Source organism: Sphaeramia orbicularis, chromosome 4 (genome assembly GCF_902148855.1).
Source record: "Sphaeramia orbicularis chromosome 4, fSphaOr1.1, whole genome shotgun sequence".
Classification (NCBI taxonomy): domain Eukaryota; kingdom Metazoa; phylum Chordata; class Actinopteri; order Kurtiformes; family Apogonidae; genus Sphaeramia; species Sphaeramia orbicularis.
In genome coordinates, this window is record NC_043960.1 from 12,271,896 (window position 1) to 12,286,748 (window position 14,853).

The following is a 14,853-nucleotide window of genomic DNA, read 5'->3' on the forward strand; positions in this document are numbered from 1 at the left end:
TCGCTCTCAGTTGGTCCAGAATTGGTTTGTCAACCATCCAGTGTTTTCTGTTGTAAACTCGCCTCCATATTCACCTTTCCTAAACCCAACTGAGGAATTCTTTTCAACATGGTGCTGGAAACTGTATGATCGCTGTCCCTATGCCCACCTGCCACTTCTCCAGGCAATGGAGGAAGGCTGTGGTGACAATGATGTTGCCTCTATCCAAGGTTGGATACGCCACACAAGAAGGTTTTTTCCTCGATGTTTGGCAAGAGAAAATATAGCATGCGATGTGGATGAAGTATTGTGGCCAGATCCAGCCCGGAGGAGTTTTCATACAAATCTCTATTCTTTGGTTGCTGTACCACCATATGTGGTGGTTGGTGTACTGTGCTTTATTTTTTCTTATGTGCTGTATAAAACTGAATTCACAACAGCAACTGATTTATTCAGAAAATTAAATATTTTTGGTTCCAATATTGCTTGAGTTGAGTTCTATTTGAATGTTACTGTATTTTTACTCTTATATGGCAATCTATTAAAAAAATCCATAAAAACAAAAGAGCTTTAGATTTAGAGCAACAGAGTGTTTTAAGGAGGGAGTGTCTGATTGCCTGTCAATTTAGCGTCACTGGGGAGGCATTGGGCAGGAGGAGAATGTTCGAGCAGCAAAAAAAGAGTGCTTGCACACTGTGCATGTCTCATGGCAAGAAGTTAGCAAAAAAAAAACAACAGTTTGAAGTGTGAGGTGAGCATACTGGAGGAGGAGGAGCTGGAAGACTGGTCGAAACTGGAGAAAAGTTTGAGAGTGAGTGAGTGACCACCTGTGAGTAATGAGCCAAAGAAAAAGGAGCAGTATTTGGATGCACTTTTCAGAAAGAAAAGATGGGCATGCAACTTGCAATATTTGCACAAAATATACATCTTTCAAGTCTGGGTCAACAAATAATTTGCACCGCCATTTGAAGATGTTTTTTGTCAAATTCCAGCATTTGCCTAATGTCACCTCTCATGTCATGTATTTAGCCCACACATTTGAACTAACTATTCTTTTTTACGGTGAGATAATATTTACTGCCATGCCATATTAAACACCTTTAAAATGTAATGTCAATCATCACATGTAGCCTATTTAGTCATTAAAACATTGGTGTTTCAAAAGAATGCAAAAAACATAAAAGAGCCGGTCTTTTGAACGGCTCTTTTCAGTGAACGGCTCCTGATTGAACGGCTCCCTTCAAAGAGCCAAAAGTCCCATCACTACTTCTCGTGTCATCTCGCGATAATAAATATGATTTAATGGAAAAACCGACATTACGCACTTGTTTTTTTTCGACATTTAGTAAATATTGGTAAAGTTTTGCGCAGATGTCCATTGGAAAAGCCACTACTGTTGTTGTTTGTCACTGCTCTGTTGTTGTTTTTTTGTTTGTTTATTTGTTTGATTTTCCCTTTGTTTATGTGTTGTTGTTTTTCTGTCCACAATGTTGTGTTAACTATCACTAATATAAAAAAAAAGACTTTGACACTCCTGCCTTAGCCTATATGTTGGATATGAGCATTCTATAGTATTTTACATTTTCAACATTCTCAAATCTCAAATGTATTGTGCTGCAGAGACATCTACTAATGATATCTACGACATAAAGCATGTTAACCCTCCGGTATCCCATCCAGCAAGGCCCTTACTAAGCACCAAGTGTGCCTTTTTGGCACACTTGTGGAATAATGTCAAAAAATTTTTCATACAGTTTATTTTTAATTCTTTTACACTTTTTTTCTATTTCATCAACTTGAGCTGTAAATAAAAATACCAAATACTCAATAATTGTCACATTTTTTTAACCCTTTATATGCAGTGTTTGTAATGTATACAAACCATTTTTTTTATGCAAAAAAACACACAAAAAATTTTTTTTTCAATATACTACATAAAAAGTGGATCACATATTATTAGATTTTTATATCCTGGCATATGTCAATGATTAACAGCAACATTGGTTAATGTGCAATATTATTTTTGGCGTTAGGTTAAATGTTAAAAAATACTAGCATCTGTCACCAAGTGTGCCAAAAATGCACACCTATAAATCAAACTATTAAATATTATATATTGATTTATTTTTCTGCTCTAATTTGATTTTACTTTTGTAAATCAAGGTCAGCCCTAATCATACAGATCAAATGGAAGAAATAGTGCGTTTTAGGCACACTTGGGAGACAGATGCTAGTCTTGTAATTTTCTTTTGTTTACAATGTGCAAATTTTAGTTGGTGGCCAGAATTTTAAAAATCATGCAATAATGAACAACTTTTGAATTCTAACTTTATTTAAATTGTGAAAAATAATATGAAGTTTTTAAACACGAAGAGCAAAGTGTGCCTAAAAGGCGCACCCGGATACCGGAGGGTTAATCATCCAGCCTCTGTCCACCTTGTCTTGTAATAACACCGTGTAGTGATTAGTCGGTGTATCATGCCTCATTCTAACAGCAGAAGACACTACGCTGCCCAGAGGGCGTACTCTAACCAAACTCCGCTCTTGAAGCTGCTTCTCTAGCTGCTCTCCCTCTCCCTCATGTTCCTTGACCTCTTGTTGCCTTCTACTCTTCCCCTAGACTGGGTGTGAAATTGTCACCGTCAGCCTGACAATAACCTAAGTAAACAGCCTGCCAGTTATATAATCAGATTGCAAGGTAAACCATAGGGCAGGTGAGGAGGGAGTGAGGACCATGTGTGTATGTGTATGTGTGTGTGTGTATGTGTGTGTGTGTCGGGGGGGGGGGCTTGTATTCTGTGTAAAGCAGTGAATTTAAATGTGGATTTGCCCCATATCAGTGATTTGCTGTGTATTTTGGTCAATACAAAAGGTGCCAAATTAAGAATCTGGATCTTGTGGAAACATTCAAGCTTATTTTTTTCGGTGCTGGATGTGGTCGGAGGTGAGCTCAGTTTCATCTGTAACCAGACCCAACAGTGAGGTCATAGGGTTACATTATCACTGCAGCAAGATGAGAAGTTACACCGCACCGTGTTGAGTTACTCATTAAGTTTTTAAACTTTTCAAAAATTCTTAACGGCATGTAGTTGTAGATTTGTCTGTTGTGTTTGCAGCAGCAGAGCAGGAGTGTGTGCTTCTTCTGAGGCTCTTTTCTTGAATGCACATATGCGGCTTTACTCAGGTTTTTCATTTGCATTCATTTTTTTGTATGTTGGATGTGTTCCCATGTGTATGTTTGTTAAGTGTTTTTCATTTATGCTGCTAATTACATTGTTGGCCAAAATTATTAAAACACAGATCTGAAAATATTGACCTTTTTTTGCCTCCAAAACATGATTTCCTTTCAAAATTTTAATGAAACATGCAGATGGTTGCTTTGTGAGTCCTGCTGTTTTTATCCAATTCATCATCTAATAATTTGTTTAAATTTATTTGCTCTTTTTGCTCAAAAAAGTGTAAACATTTGTTGTTTTTTCTTGTTTTTTTTTTTTTGTTTTGTTTTTTTTACATTTGATTTCAGATTTTTATTGATACATTTTCATATAACTATATCCTGTTATATCACTGTAAAATGTTTAATGGGTGAAAAGAAAGTAAAAACAATAAAAAAGGGAATTAATAAAAAAAAAAAAAGTGTAATCATTTGTTGTTTTTGCTTGTTTGTTTTTTGTTTGTTTTTTTTACATTTGATTTCAGATTTTTATTGATACATTTTCTTATACCTATATCCTGTTATATCACTGTAAAATGTTTAATGGGTGAAAAGAACGAAAAAACAATAAAAAGTGAATTACAAAAAAAAGTGTAATAATTTTTTTGTTTTTTCTTGTTTTTTTTTGTTTTTTACATTTGATTTCAGATTTTTATTGATACATTTTCTTATAACTATATCCTGTTATATCACTGTAAAATGTTTAATTGGTAAAAAGAAAGAAAAAACAATAAAGTGAATTACAAAAAAAAGTGTAAGCATTTTTTTGTTTTTTCTTGTTTGTTTATTTTTTACATTTGATTTCAGATTTTTATTGATACATTTTCTTATAACTATATCCTTTTATATCACTGTAAAATGTTTAATGGGTAAAAAGAAAGAAAACACAATAAAAAGTGAATTACAAAAAAAAGTGTAATCATTTGTTGTTGTTTTTTTTTACGTTTGATTTCATATTTTTATTGATACATTTTCTTATAACTATATCCTGTTATATCACTGTAAAATGTTTAATGGATGAAAAGAAAGAAAAAAACAATAAAAAGTGAATTACAAAAAAAGTGTAATCGTTCGTTGTTTTTTCTTGTTTTTTCTTGGGTTTTTTTTTAACATTTGACTTCATATTTTATTGATGCATTTTCTTATACCTATATCCTGTTATATCACTGTAAAATGTTTTATGGGTAAAAAGAAAGAAAAAGCAATAAAAAGTGAATTACAAAAAAAAAAAAAAGTATAATCATTTTATTGTTTTGCTTTCAGGAATAGACATGTCGTTTACTGCAACAGAAAAGACTTTCTGTGTATTGAAGTACGCCCAAACTCAGTCAAATGTGAATGTGCAACATGAATAAACAAGCACCAACAGGAAAGCAGATTTGGACGTGGCATAAGGAGTTTCAAGAGGAAGGCTGTTTGTGTCGGAAAAAAGGACCTCCACTACTGGCTTGACGTGTGCCGTGTCACAAGCGGTGCACACATTGAATATTTGTAATAACTTTGGAACATTATAAAAATACCATCCCCCAGAATTTTTCATTTGAAATTTGTAGAATAAAACAATTTATGTCCAAAATAAATCTTATTAAGTATCATTTCTCCTGACCATGTCGTCACTCCAATATGGACATCTCAAATGATTTCCATTTTTTTTTGACACCCTGTGTTTACTTAATAACCAGGAAAGACCCTGTACGTTCTAAAGAATCACACATCTGTCTCCTAAGACTCATTATCACCATCAGTTTAACAATGATCACACCTGACACAAGGAATTGAGCTTCTTCTGTGAAGGAATATGATTGTGTGACACTGACAATGAAACATGTCCACCTTATTTTTTTGTAAGAAAAATGACTGTATCTCTTTATGATAGTTCTGTTCTGTGGTTTATAGAGGATAATGATTATTTTGTAGATATTTCATTCATTTTATGGGTATTTTAACCCTTTCATGCATACTGGTCACTACAGTGGACAGCTATTTTACAGCTGTTCTCTTGTATATTCATGGATTTTGTTGTTCTTTTCGTTTTGTTTTGGTTTTTTTTTTTTTACGCATATGTTTATTAAAGTTTTAAGACACTACATATCTTTTCTGACATGAATGGGTAGCATTATGTAGATCTCCCCTGAGCATAAACTCCCAGAATCCCAAGCCCTCCCCATATCCAATCTATCAGTAAATACATGTTTCTGTGCGTCAAAAATTAAACGTGTGGTGTCCAGCTGAGTGGACATTTTTGCAACTTCATGAAAAATAGGTTCATAAGAATTTTTTTTTTTTCATTATTTTTTTTTAATGTATTTAATTATTTTTTTTAATTTTAGTTCATTTATTTATTTTATTTATTTTTCAGAAGAAAATTTTCAATCGCATTGTTTTGTTCATGCCTAAAGAGGGATAAAAACACTAGGGAAAATATTTTGATTAAGGTTCTCATAATTCATGCATGAAAGCGTTAATGGCCAATTTAAAAAAAAAAATGGATGAAACCTCTTAAATATGTCAAATGTTTTGATAATTTTGGCCACTACTGTATCACGGCTTTTTCACACCTGAAAATCCAAACCAAGGTTCATATTATTTTATAATATTATTATTGCATAATATATTATTATTTTATAAACTCAGTCCAGTTAGTGTTTCTTTCATACAGCAATTTTGGGAATGGCTTAACACCTCCTGCATCATCATCATCATCATCATCATCTACAGTGATGGAAAAAAGTTTTGGGACACCCCATGCATTTGTCACATACTGCATTAAGAATCACTTTTAAATCATTGAACTCTGCAAAGTATCGTTCCATTCTCCAAACCACACTGTTCTGCACATGCTCTGTTCCATCAAGGGCAAAACTGGATGTTTCAGGAAGATATGGAAACATATCCCTGGTATGACATGTTGAAACTGTCAAGAACTTAGTTTTGTTATTTTTCTTGTTAACAATAAACAAAAAAAGCATTGGCTTGAAGCCAAAAAGCATTGAATTGTTTTTTTTAAGGTCTATATATGATCAGGCCATGAGAATAAAGGCATTTTAATGCTTAAATAGAGTGCCTTGGCGTTTTCTCCTGTTTGTCATCTACTTTATGAATCCCTTTTTCCAAAGCGCACCTCGAACAAACTCTTTTTTGAGTCCTAGAAGCATTCCTTCTCATGATTTTTTAAACAAAAAAATCACTTGCATTTGTCTGTGTCTGTCTGATGCAACCACACCTTTTAAAAAACACAAAAAATACTTTTCAGCAAATATTTCATGATAATATTTGAGACTGTGTAGGATTTTAAAGGTGTCCAAAAACTTTTTTCCACCACTGCTGTTTCTTCCTCTATGGTCAGACATATACATGATGTGCATCCATCTACTGTTTAATTTCCGCTTTTGTTTTTTGGCCTTACTTCCTGAAATCGGCCCAATCGATTCAGTTTGTTCTGGGATGAGCCCGCCTCCTCTGGTTGGACCAAAGATCAGCAGTCTGAGAATCTGGTTCAGAACAAACTGTAAAGTCTGAAAGTTTGAACCAAACAAGGAAAGTGTAAAACCTCCTTAAGACTCCTACAGAAATGGATGTTTAAACTGCAGCTTGAAGAAGATTGATTCAGGCAAATGTCATTAACTTTCCACTTTCTGTCTGAGCGTAACTATGTTCAGCTCCATGCTTGCTAGAAACCAAGAAGACATGAGAGTTAATAATCTCCTCTGTGTCCTCTCCTCTCATCTGTCATCCACTCTTGAGCTTTCTCATCATTATGTGTTTTACTGCCTCTCTCTCTTTCTCCCACAAACACAGACATTTGTAAGTGAAGTGGGTCAGAGGGTGGAGGAGATGAATGGCGGTCTGAATAGAAGGATGGAGAGATGAATGGATGGCTGAATGAATGAATGAATGAATGGCAAGATGGGTGGAAAAGAGAGAAGATGTAAAGAGGTCAGAGAGGCACAGACTGGCTGCACTCCAGCATTCTCTTCTTTTAAAACTTTTCCTGAGATGCTTTAGATTTATAACCTTTAACCCCTCATCCTATGCATTTGTTTGGCTCTAGTCCTGTTTAAGGTAAGAAGTAGTTTGAGATGGTTGGAGGAGCTGAGCTACAATGGCCTGTACTGTACTGTACTGTACTGAATGTGCTGGTTTTGTCTGCTGCACAAAGCTGGGTGACCAAGTGACAAACGTTAGATGAGATTTGGCTCAGATTCAAGAGTGGAAAAGCTGATATCATGCACTCACTGTGGTACATTACAGACAACTCAGCAAAGTCAAATCTGAATGGAACTAAATATCAAACAGTGTGAAAACATCACAAAATTCAAGACGATGATATATCGTGAATTGTAACAAAAACCAAAATCTTTGTGATGCCGATCAATAAAGATGTTTGTTTGGCATTGCTTTGTCACTGTGTCTTTGAATATACAGGGTGGGGAAGCAAAATTTACAACGAACATTTAGTTGTTTTTTCTCAGCAGGCACTACGTCCATTGTTTTGAAACCAAACATATATTGATGTCATAATCATACCTAACACTATTATCCATACCTTTTCAGAAACTTTTGCCCATATGAGTAATCAGGAAAGCAAACGTCAAAGAGTGTGTGATTTGCTGAATGCACTCGTCACACCAAAGGAGATTTCAAAAATAGTTGGAGTGTCCATAAAGACTGTTTATAATGTAAAGAAAAGAATGACTATGAGCAAAACTATTATGAGAAAGTCCGGAAGATACTATTAACTCTTTCGGTGCCAGACAGTTAAGGGGCTAATAAGCCTTAAAAGTGCCACAGAATTTGGCCGTTTTTCAGTATTTCGCGTCGTTTTTATAATCGAAGTCTGAATCGTCATCAGAACTCATTTTCTAGCAGATGGGACTGTTTTGGCAGATCGCTGTGTTTACGATATTACTACAAAATGGCCATCTAATTTGCATATGATTTCATTCATAAATTCATTCATAAAATTTCCCAAGCAGAAAACGAAACACGAGCTCTTCCTTGGTCAAAAACCGCTCGGTAACATCCGACCGATTGCTACTTAGATTCAAAACGCACCGGACGCAGCCGATTCATTATTGATCGTAATTTGCAAGAAGATTTGAAAGAACGTCATCGAAATGTGAGAAAGAAATGGGGGTGGATGGTTTGTTTGTACACAAATATGGCGTGTTCTCCAAAGCCGATCTGATCGGCCCGTGGCACTTTAAAGGTTGTATTCGTAAAGCCGATTTAATCGGCCCATGGCATTGAAAGAGTTAAAGAAGAATGGGAGAAGTTGTCACCCGAATATTTGAGGAACACTTGCACAAGTTTCAGGAAGCGTGTGAAGGCAGTTATTGAGAAAGAAGGAGGACACATAGGATAAAAACATTTTCTATTATGTAAATTTTCTTGTGGCAAATAAATTCTCATGACTTTCAATAAACTAATTGGTCATACACTGTCTTTCAATCCCTGCCTCAAAATATTGTAAATTTTGCTTCCCCACCCTGTAGAAAAAATGCATTGCTATGGTGGCCAACAAGGGCCAAACACACTGCAACGGCCCAGTGCGTCTCAGTTAAGAGAAAACAGTTGCAAGTACAGAAACGATGCAAATTCAAAAACTCAAACACAAGTGTAAACGAGGCACAAAAAGAGGAATGTGGTGCAAATGAAAAAATGCACCGCAAGAAACAAGAACACATATATAACACTGGGTTACAAAAAAATGGTTTTTGCAAGTTGTCTAGGTTTTTTCAACTGAATTAGGACCTTTTTGCACCGCTAAATCCAAAAATGACATCTGTTTTAATCAATCAGGTAAGGTTTTTTTGCTAATTTTGATTTTGAAAAATTTGATCTTCTCACAAAATATAATAATTAATGCCAAAATAAGATTGGTAAGCACACTTTATGAAACTTGTGACTTGATTCCTGTTAGGTACAATGGTGTATTCACCGCAGATGTAGCAGAATACGTCAGGCTTATTTTTGCAAGATCTTCTAGTTGAAGCCATTTCATTCACCTGTAATATTAAAAAAAACATTAATCATAAATTGGCAAAAGTAAAATCTTCAGAACTCGTTTATTCCAAGAAATATGAAAGAATTTTGTATCATATGATGTGAAAATGCCCATAAATGTAAGCAAAAATGTTAAAAAGTCAATATGTAGCATAGTTCAGAAAGTTGACCTGATAGAGCAAAATTAATGAGATTTTTGGATTCAGCACACCAAAATTATCCTAAATCAGCTCAAAAAACTTATACAATAAATTTGTTGTTGACCAGTGTAATCATCAAATGTTCTGCAAAAAAAGAAACGATGCAAACCAAGAAAACATCTGCAAACAAAAAATGCTGCATAATCAGTCACTACAACAGAAGTGCTCCAAACCTGCAGGGGGCAGCGTTTATAGACAACAGACTAGTGTCGAATAGAATCAATTAAAAGTCACATGACCGCACTAATTTGAAACCCTGTCAGCTGTTTTCCGTCTCTCTCTCCATCCTGTGTCTCTGCATTGAGCTGTTCTGCTGACAGCGCCCCCTACAGGTTTGGAACACTTCCGTTGTAGTGACTGGTTATGTAGCGTTTTTCGTTTGCAGATGTTTTCTCGGTTTGAATTGTTTTGTGCTTTGCATCGTTTCTTTACTTGCAGAGCATTGGATGATTATGCATTTGTTTTTGTTTTTTGCAGTGCATTTTTTCATTTGCACCACGTTCCTCTTTTGGTACCTCATTGAGACTTGTGTTTGAGTTTGTGAATTTGCATCGTTTCTGTGCTTGTAGCTGTTTTCTGCAACTGAGACGCATTGGGCTGTTGCACTGTGTTTGGCCCTTGTCTGCCACCATACATTGCTCTTGAATGAAGAAAGATTATTGATTAAATTAATGAGAAAATATTGGTTGCAGATGTGGTAAAGCATTGGTTGTTCGTGTTGCACATTATACTGGTCTACAAATGTTTAGAAATGATTTGCTTCAGAGATTAAATGTGCTAAATATTACGTATTTTAATAAGATTAATTGGAAAATAAATGACAAAAGTGCCGGTTTGCTGATGTTTTCAAGGTATATGATTAAGTGTTATTACACATATATATTGGTTTATGTACATTTATATAATAGTTTTATAAATCTTCCACTAAATAGAACCTGTAAAGTGAATGTATTCTAATGTGCAGACAGTGTTTTGAAGTAGATCTTGTAGCTCTGAGACAAATGTTCCTTTTGAGTCAAACCCAGTCTCTCGTTAATTCTTGAATTTCACATTTTGACCCAAGGCTGTATCTTGGAAACTTCAGCCAACCAGCATTTTTGACTTGATTTTTCTTTATCAGTGACTCTCGTGGTAAAATTTCATTACTTTTTTTCTGGAAGCACTTTCCTTGCAGACCAGTGTTATTAGAGCTCATCTCTAGATCATTTGTACTCAAAATAAGCTGCAAATTCTGACCTAGAAAGGGGAAGATATATGTTCTAAAAACAACGTTGACATTCTTGCACTGCCAAGATATTTTTTTCTATCAGCACTTAAAACTAGAAAAAAAGAAACAGATTAATATCCCCAAAACAAGTAAATTTCCCTTGCTTGAAAATCACTTTTTGTGTTGTATAAAAACCTTATTTTCCAGAGACATAGCAATGAACATAAGTATATAATAAACATAACATACAGTACAAAATGAAGCATAACAATGAACGGGAGTACCAAAGTAATAGTTATTGATGGTATGTTATCATTAGTTCTCTTTTTCTGTAATTTAATGACTGACCTGTTCTTTATATGGACTGTATACATTAGCTGATTAGCCAAGTCATGTAAAATTGGGGTTGGACAATATAAGCTCGGCTTCTTCCTACTCCTTTTAGTACATAAAGTACTGTTAAAGAGCCACAATTAAATAGTTGTGCATTGTGTGATATTTATTTTTCTTTTCTTGGTTGACTTATTTCCTTCAATATATTGGAATATTCTGTTTAAAATGGCGATTTCTTTTCGCCTTTTGTTCATTTTCATCTATTGTTTCTATTTACAGTCACGAAAAACTTAATAGACCATCATAAGTCATCAAAAATAATGGTTATGCAATCAAGTACTAACTCCTGTGTGTATCATGTGACTAAAACAGACAGAAAAGAAAACATGGAATGCCTAAAAGCACTGTTTTTGTCAGTACAATGCCATAGATATTGATGTAAGAACTGAAGTGATTTTGGTTATTATCAAGAAAACATGGAAAATTGATAGATATCAGCTCTTAAATTAAACTCTTATGGGCAATTTTTGTTGTTATCATTATATTTGTCCAAACAAATGTACCTTTAGTTGTACCAGGCATTAAAATGAACAAGAAATTGAAGAAAACAAGGGGTGGTCTAATAATTTTTTCCGCGACTGTATGCAGCATGAACATTAATTTTAGTAATTTCAGCAACTGGGGATAAATGTGATTTTTTTTTGCCAACAAAAGTCTTTAAAAGTTCGAAAATGCTTATAATTGTTCTTCAATATATGTCGGAAACGTGGAAAAGCTATCTATCTATCTATCTATCTATCTATCTATCTATCTATCTATCTATCTATCTATCTATCTATCTATCTATCTATCTATCTATCTATTAGTGCATATTATTATTTTTTTTTTTTTTTAATTTATTTATAAAGAGCACTTACAAATGACTATGCCACAATCTGTTGCATTCTTCCTCATACACACACATATATATATATATTTATACCATAACATCTACATATGAACAGTCACAGATCATCTGAGTTCATCTGAGCATTTCTCCATGTAGCTCTTTCAGATGTTTTTAGACTTTTAGGTAAACATTGGTGAGAACTATTTTCAACAAGAACATTGGAAGCTTTCACACTGGAAGGTTTTTCAAAGACAAAATTCCTGTGTAGCAGTATAATGAAATAAAAAAGGTTCAGGTTTAAGGTCATAGGCAAAAGAGAGAAAAAAAAATGTCTAGATCACTAAGACACTGTTTCCTGACCCTTTTCCAATAATTTAAGAGAAGTCTGGTCTTATAGGTTTGACATACTCAGTCCATTTACTCCAGATTTTGTAAAAATTTCTCTTTCTGGACTCTAAGGGAATATGACAGCCATTCCATCATGTAAATTTCATGAATAATATCGATCCATTCATCTATAGCGGGTAGATGGGGTTTGAGCCAATTTCTCGTAATGCATATTATTAAGCCGATCCTTCTCAAATTACACGTGCACATAAAATAACTTCAAACCCCTCTATTCCAGTCTTCATACAACATCCACTGGGGTAAAAAGTAGCCAATAAATACTACTTCCACTAGTCTTCACATGTAGGATTAATAGGGACATATAATAAATCTGTGGCTGTGTGTGCGTTTGTTTTTGTGGAGGTTGTCCTTGAAAAGTTACATGGTAAAGAGCATCGATGGACCATTAATATTGTAGAAAACCTTCTCCACGGCTTCAACCTCCACTATGATGAATAGATGTGTGTGTCTGTTGGCCTAAGGCTCTGTGCAGTCATATGTCAGGTGGACCCAAGCATCCCGTATTCTGCGTGTCTTGCAGGCTGCGCATTTCTATTTGTGCAGCGTTAGCTCCTGTGTCTATGTGGGTGAACGTGTGCGTGTGCATGCGTGTGTGTGTGTGTGTGTTTGGTCATTTGTCTTGTTACCAGTTTGAGCTGCCAATGTAATCACCATGAGAAAGACTCTGGAAACGAACTCTCTAACCTTCACAACCCTGCCCCCACCTTGGCATCTATTAAACCACACATCCGCGCACAGGAGCACGCACTTTATCAGGTCGACGTTTTGTCATCTTAATGATTAGAAATAAAATGTTACAAAGAAGTGAGTAGAGGTGATATGTTTCTGTATATGTTGTCATTTACTACAACCCACCTCTCTACGACGTCTTGGCCGCTCCAGCATGTGTGCTGCTCAACCTCCATCTCGCTTTCACAAAGCATCTCTGGTAGCTCTGAGAAAAACCACTGGTACCGCTGGACAGAGCCCTGAAACTCCCTGAAGGAAGAAAAAAAGCAGAGAAAGTTGTGCACCGATGAATGACTGCATTACTGTTGGAAAAAAGGGTCGATGTAATGCATGCTTCTATTTGTTCCAGTTTGGGCTTGTCGAGTCCAATTCTTTGTGAAATTCGTCCTGATAAACTGAGAAGTTATTGAACGCAACGGCAACAATAGCAAAAGGAAAGAAGTTTGTTTTTTAGTTTTTGATCTAAAGGTTAGGTTTTATTTCCTTTCTTTAGTTACACTTAAAGCAATTACCGTGTTGTTTATGCGGAACAACCTTGAATAATGAAGGGGTTGTATATTTCAGTGACTAAAGATACACTATATGTGTTTCCATAACCATATTTAATGTGCTTTATGAAATTTCACACTGAAAACAGCAAAGTCTGAAAAGTATTTCCACTTTATACAACTCACACTCTGACTGAAGGGTATTTCTTTACCATATTTCAGCTACTTGTGATTTTGATTTTATTCAGCTTTATACTTCCACTCCACCACCTCTTTAAGACAAATATTATCCTTTATACTCCAGTGCATTTGTCTAATCATTTGAGTTCATTTTCATATTGTAATTGTTCATCCTTTTCATGTTCAATGAAAATGAAGCATCTACATTTTACATTTCTGATAAAACGATGGATTGATCTTCAATAATAAAACTATTGTATATTTCAGTGTGCTAAAGATACAATATATGTGTCTCCATAATTACATGTGGGTCAAGTCACGCGCCTGTCAACTTTGAATCAAAAAATTAGAATTGAGATAATGATTTCAAACTTTTTGTAGTTCAATAGTATAACGTCTTAAGTTTTTAAATCCATTAAAATTTTTGCCAAAAAAGGATTTTCAAGAAAATTACAGAACTTTTTATACAAACTAAATTCAGTCCCTCGGAAAGTTCTCTAAGAATGAATAATAACATAACTTATCACTGCTATAATTTGAAATCTCAATCATATATTTCTGTTTTCAATATAGTTTTATAACCTTTTACACACCCTTTTATCATTATAAAAATCATTTTGTCTGAAAAATTGGTGTGAATTGCTTTTTTAAGCATTTTAATATCAGATGGTGTCGGTTATGTAGGGAATTTCACTTTTCTCAAAAAACATGTTTTTTTTTAATTACTCATTAATCAAATGAGCTAAACCAATGGAAATTTCTGAAAGAAAGTATTTAACACTCTGCTTAAGCATGGCTTCATTGGAATTTAAGATTATTTTGTCACTAATGTAAAAAAAAATATTTATTTTTTTTCCCTACATAACCAAAAATAGGTCTTGAGATGAAATAGCTAGCTTGTGAAGGATTTTTTTCTTTCACTTTCTATAGATTTAACTTTTCAAATCAATAATTATTTTTAATTATTAATTATTAATAATTATATTACTCTATTGTCTTCATATGGATTTGGTGTACATGAATATTACATTCTCTGGAAAAGATTTCCTCTTAATTGAGACCAAAGGGTAGTTATCGCAGGATATTGATGGGACTCAACTTGAGCAGTCTGTCAGCTGGTATGAATGGAGCCACAGCTAAGTTACTCAAAACTGGAACAGTCTCAGAGCTTTATGAGATTTAACACTGAAAACAGCAGCTTGAAAAAACTTCCTGAATTT

At 34.4% G+C, this 14,853-nt stretch overlaps 1 protein-coding gene across 1 annotated transcript in view; it reads right to left on the bottom strand.

Moving 5' to 3' along the window:
- The window catches only part of LOC115418666 (glypican-5-like), a 122,826-nt gene that overhangs the window by 81,140 nt on the left and 26,833 nt on the right, over positions 1-14,853 (bottom strand). The window contains exon 7 of the mRNA XM_030133207.1: positions 13,092-13,214. Within this exon, the coding sequence (XP_029989067.1) occupies positions 13,092-13,214 (123 nt within the window). The remainder of the gene's footprint in view (positions 1-13,091; positions 13,215-14,853) is intronic.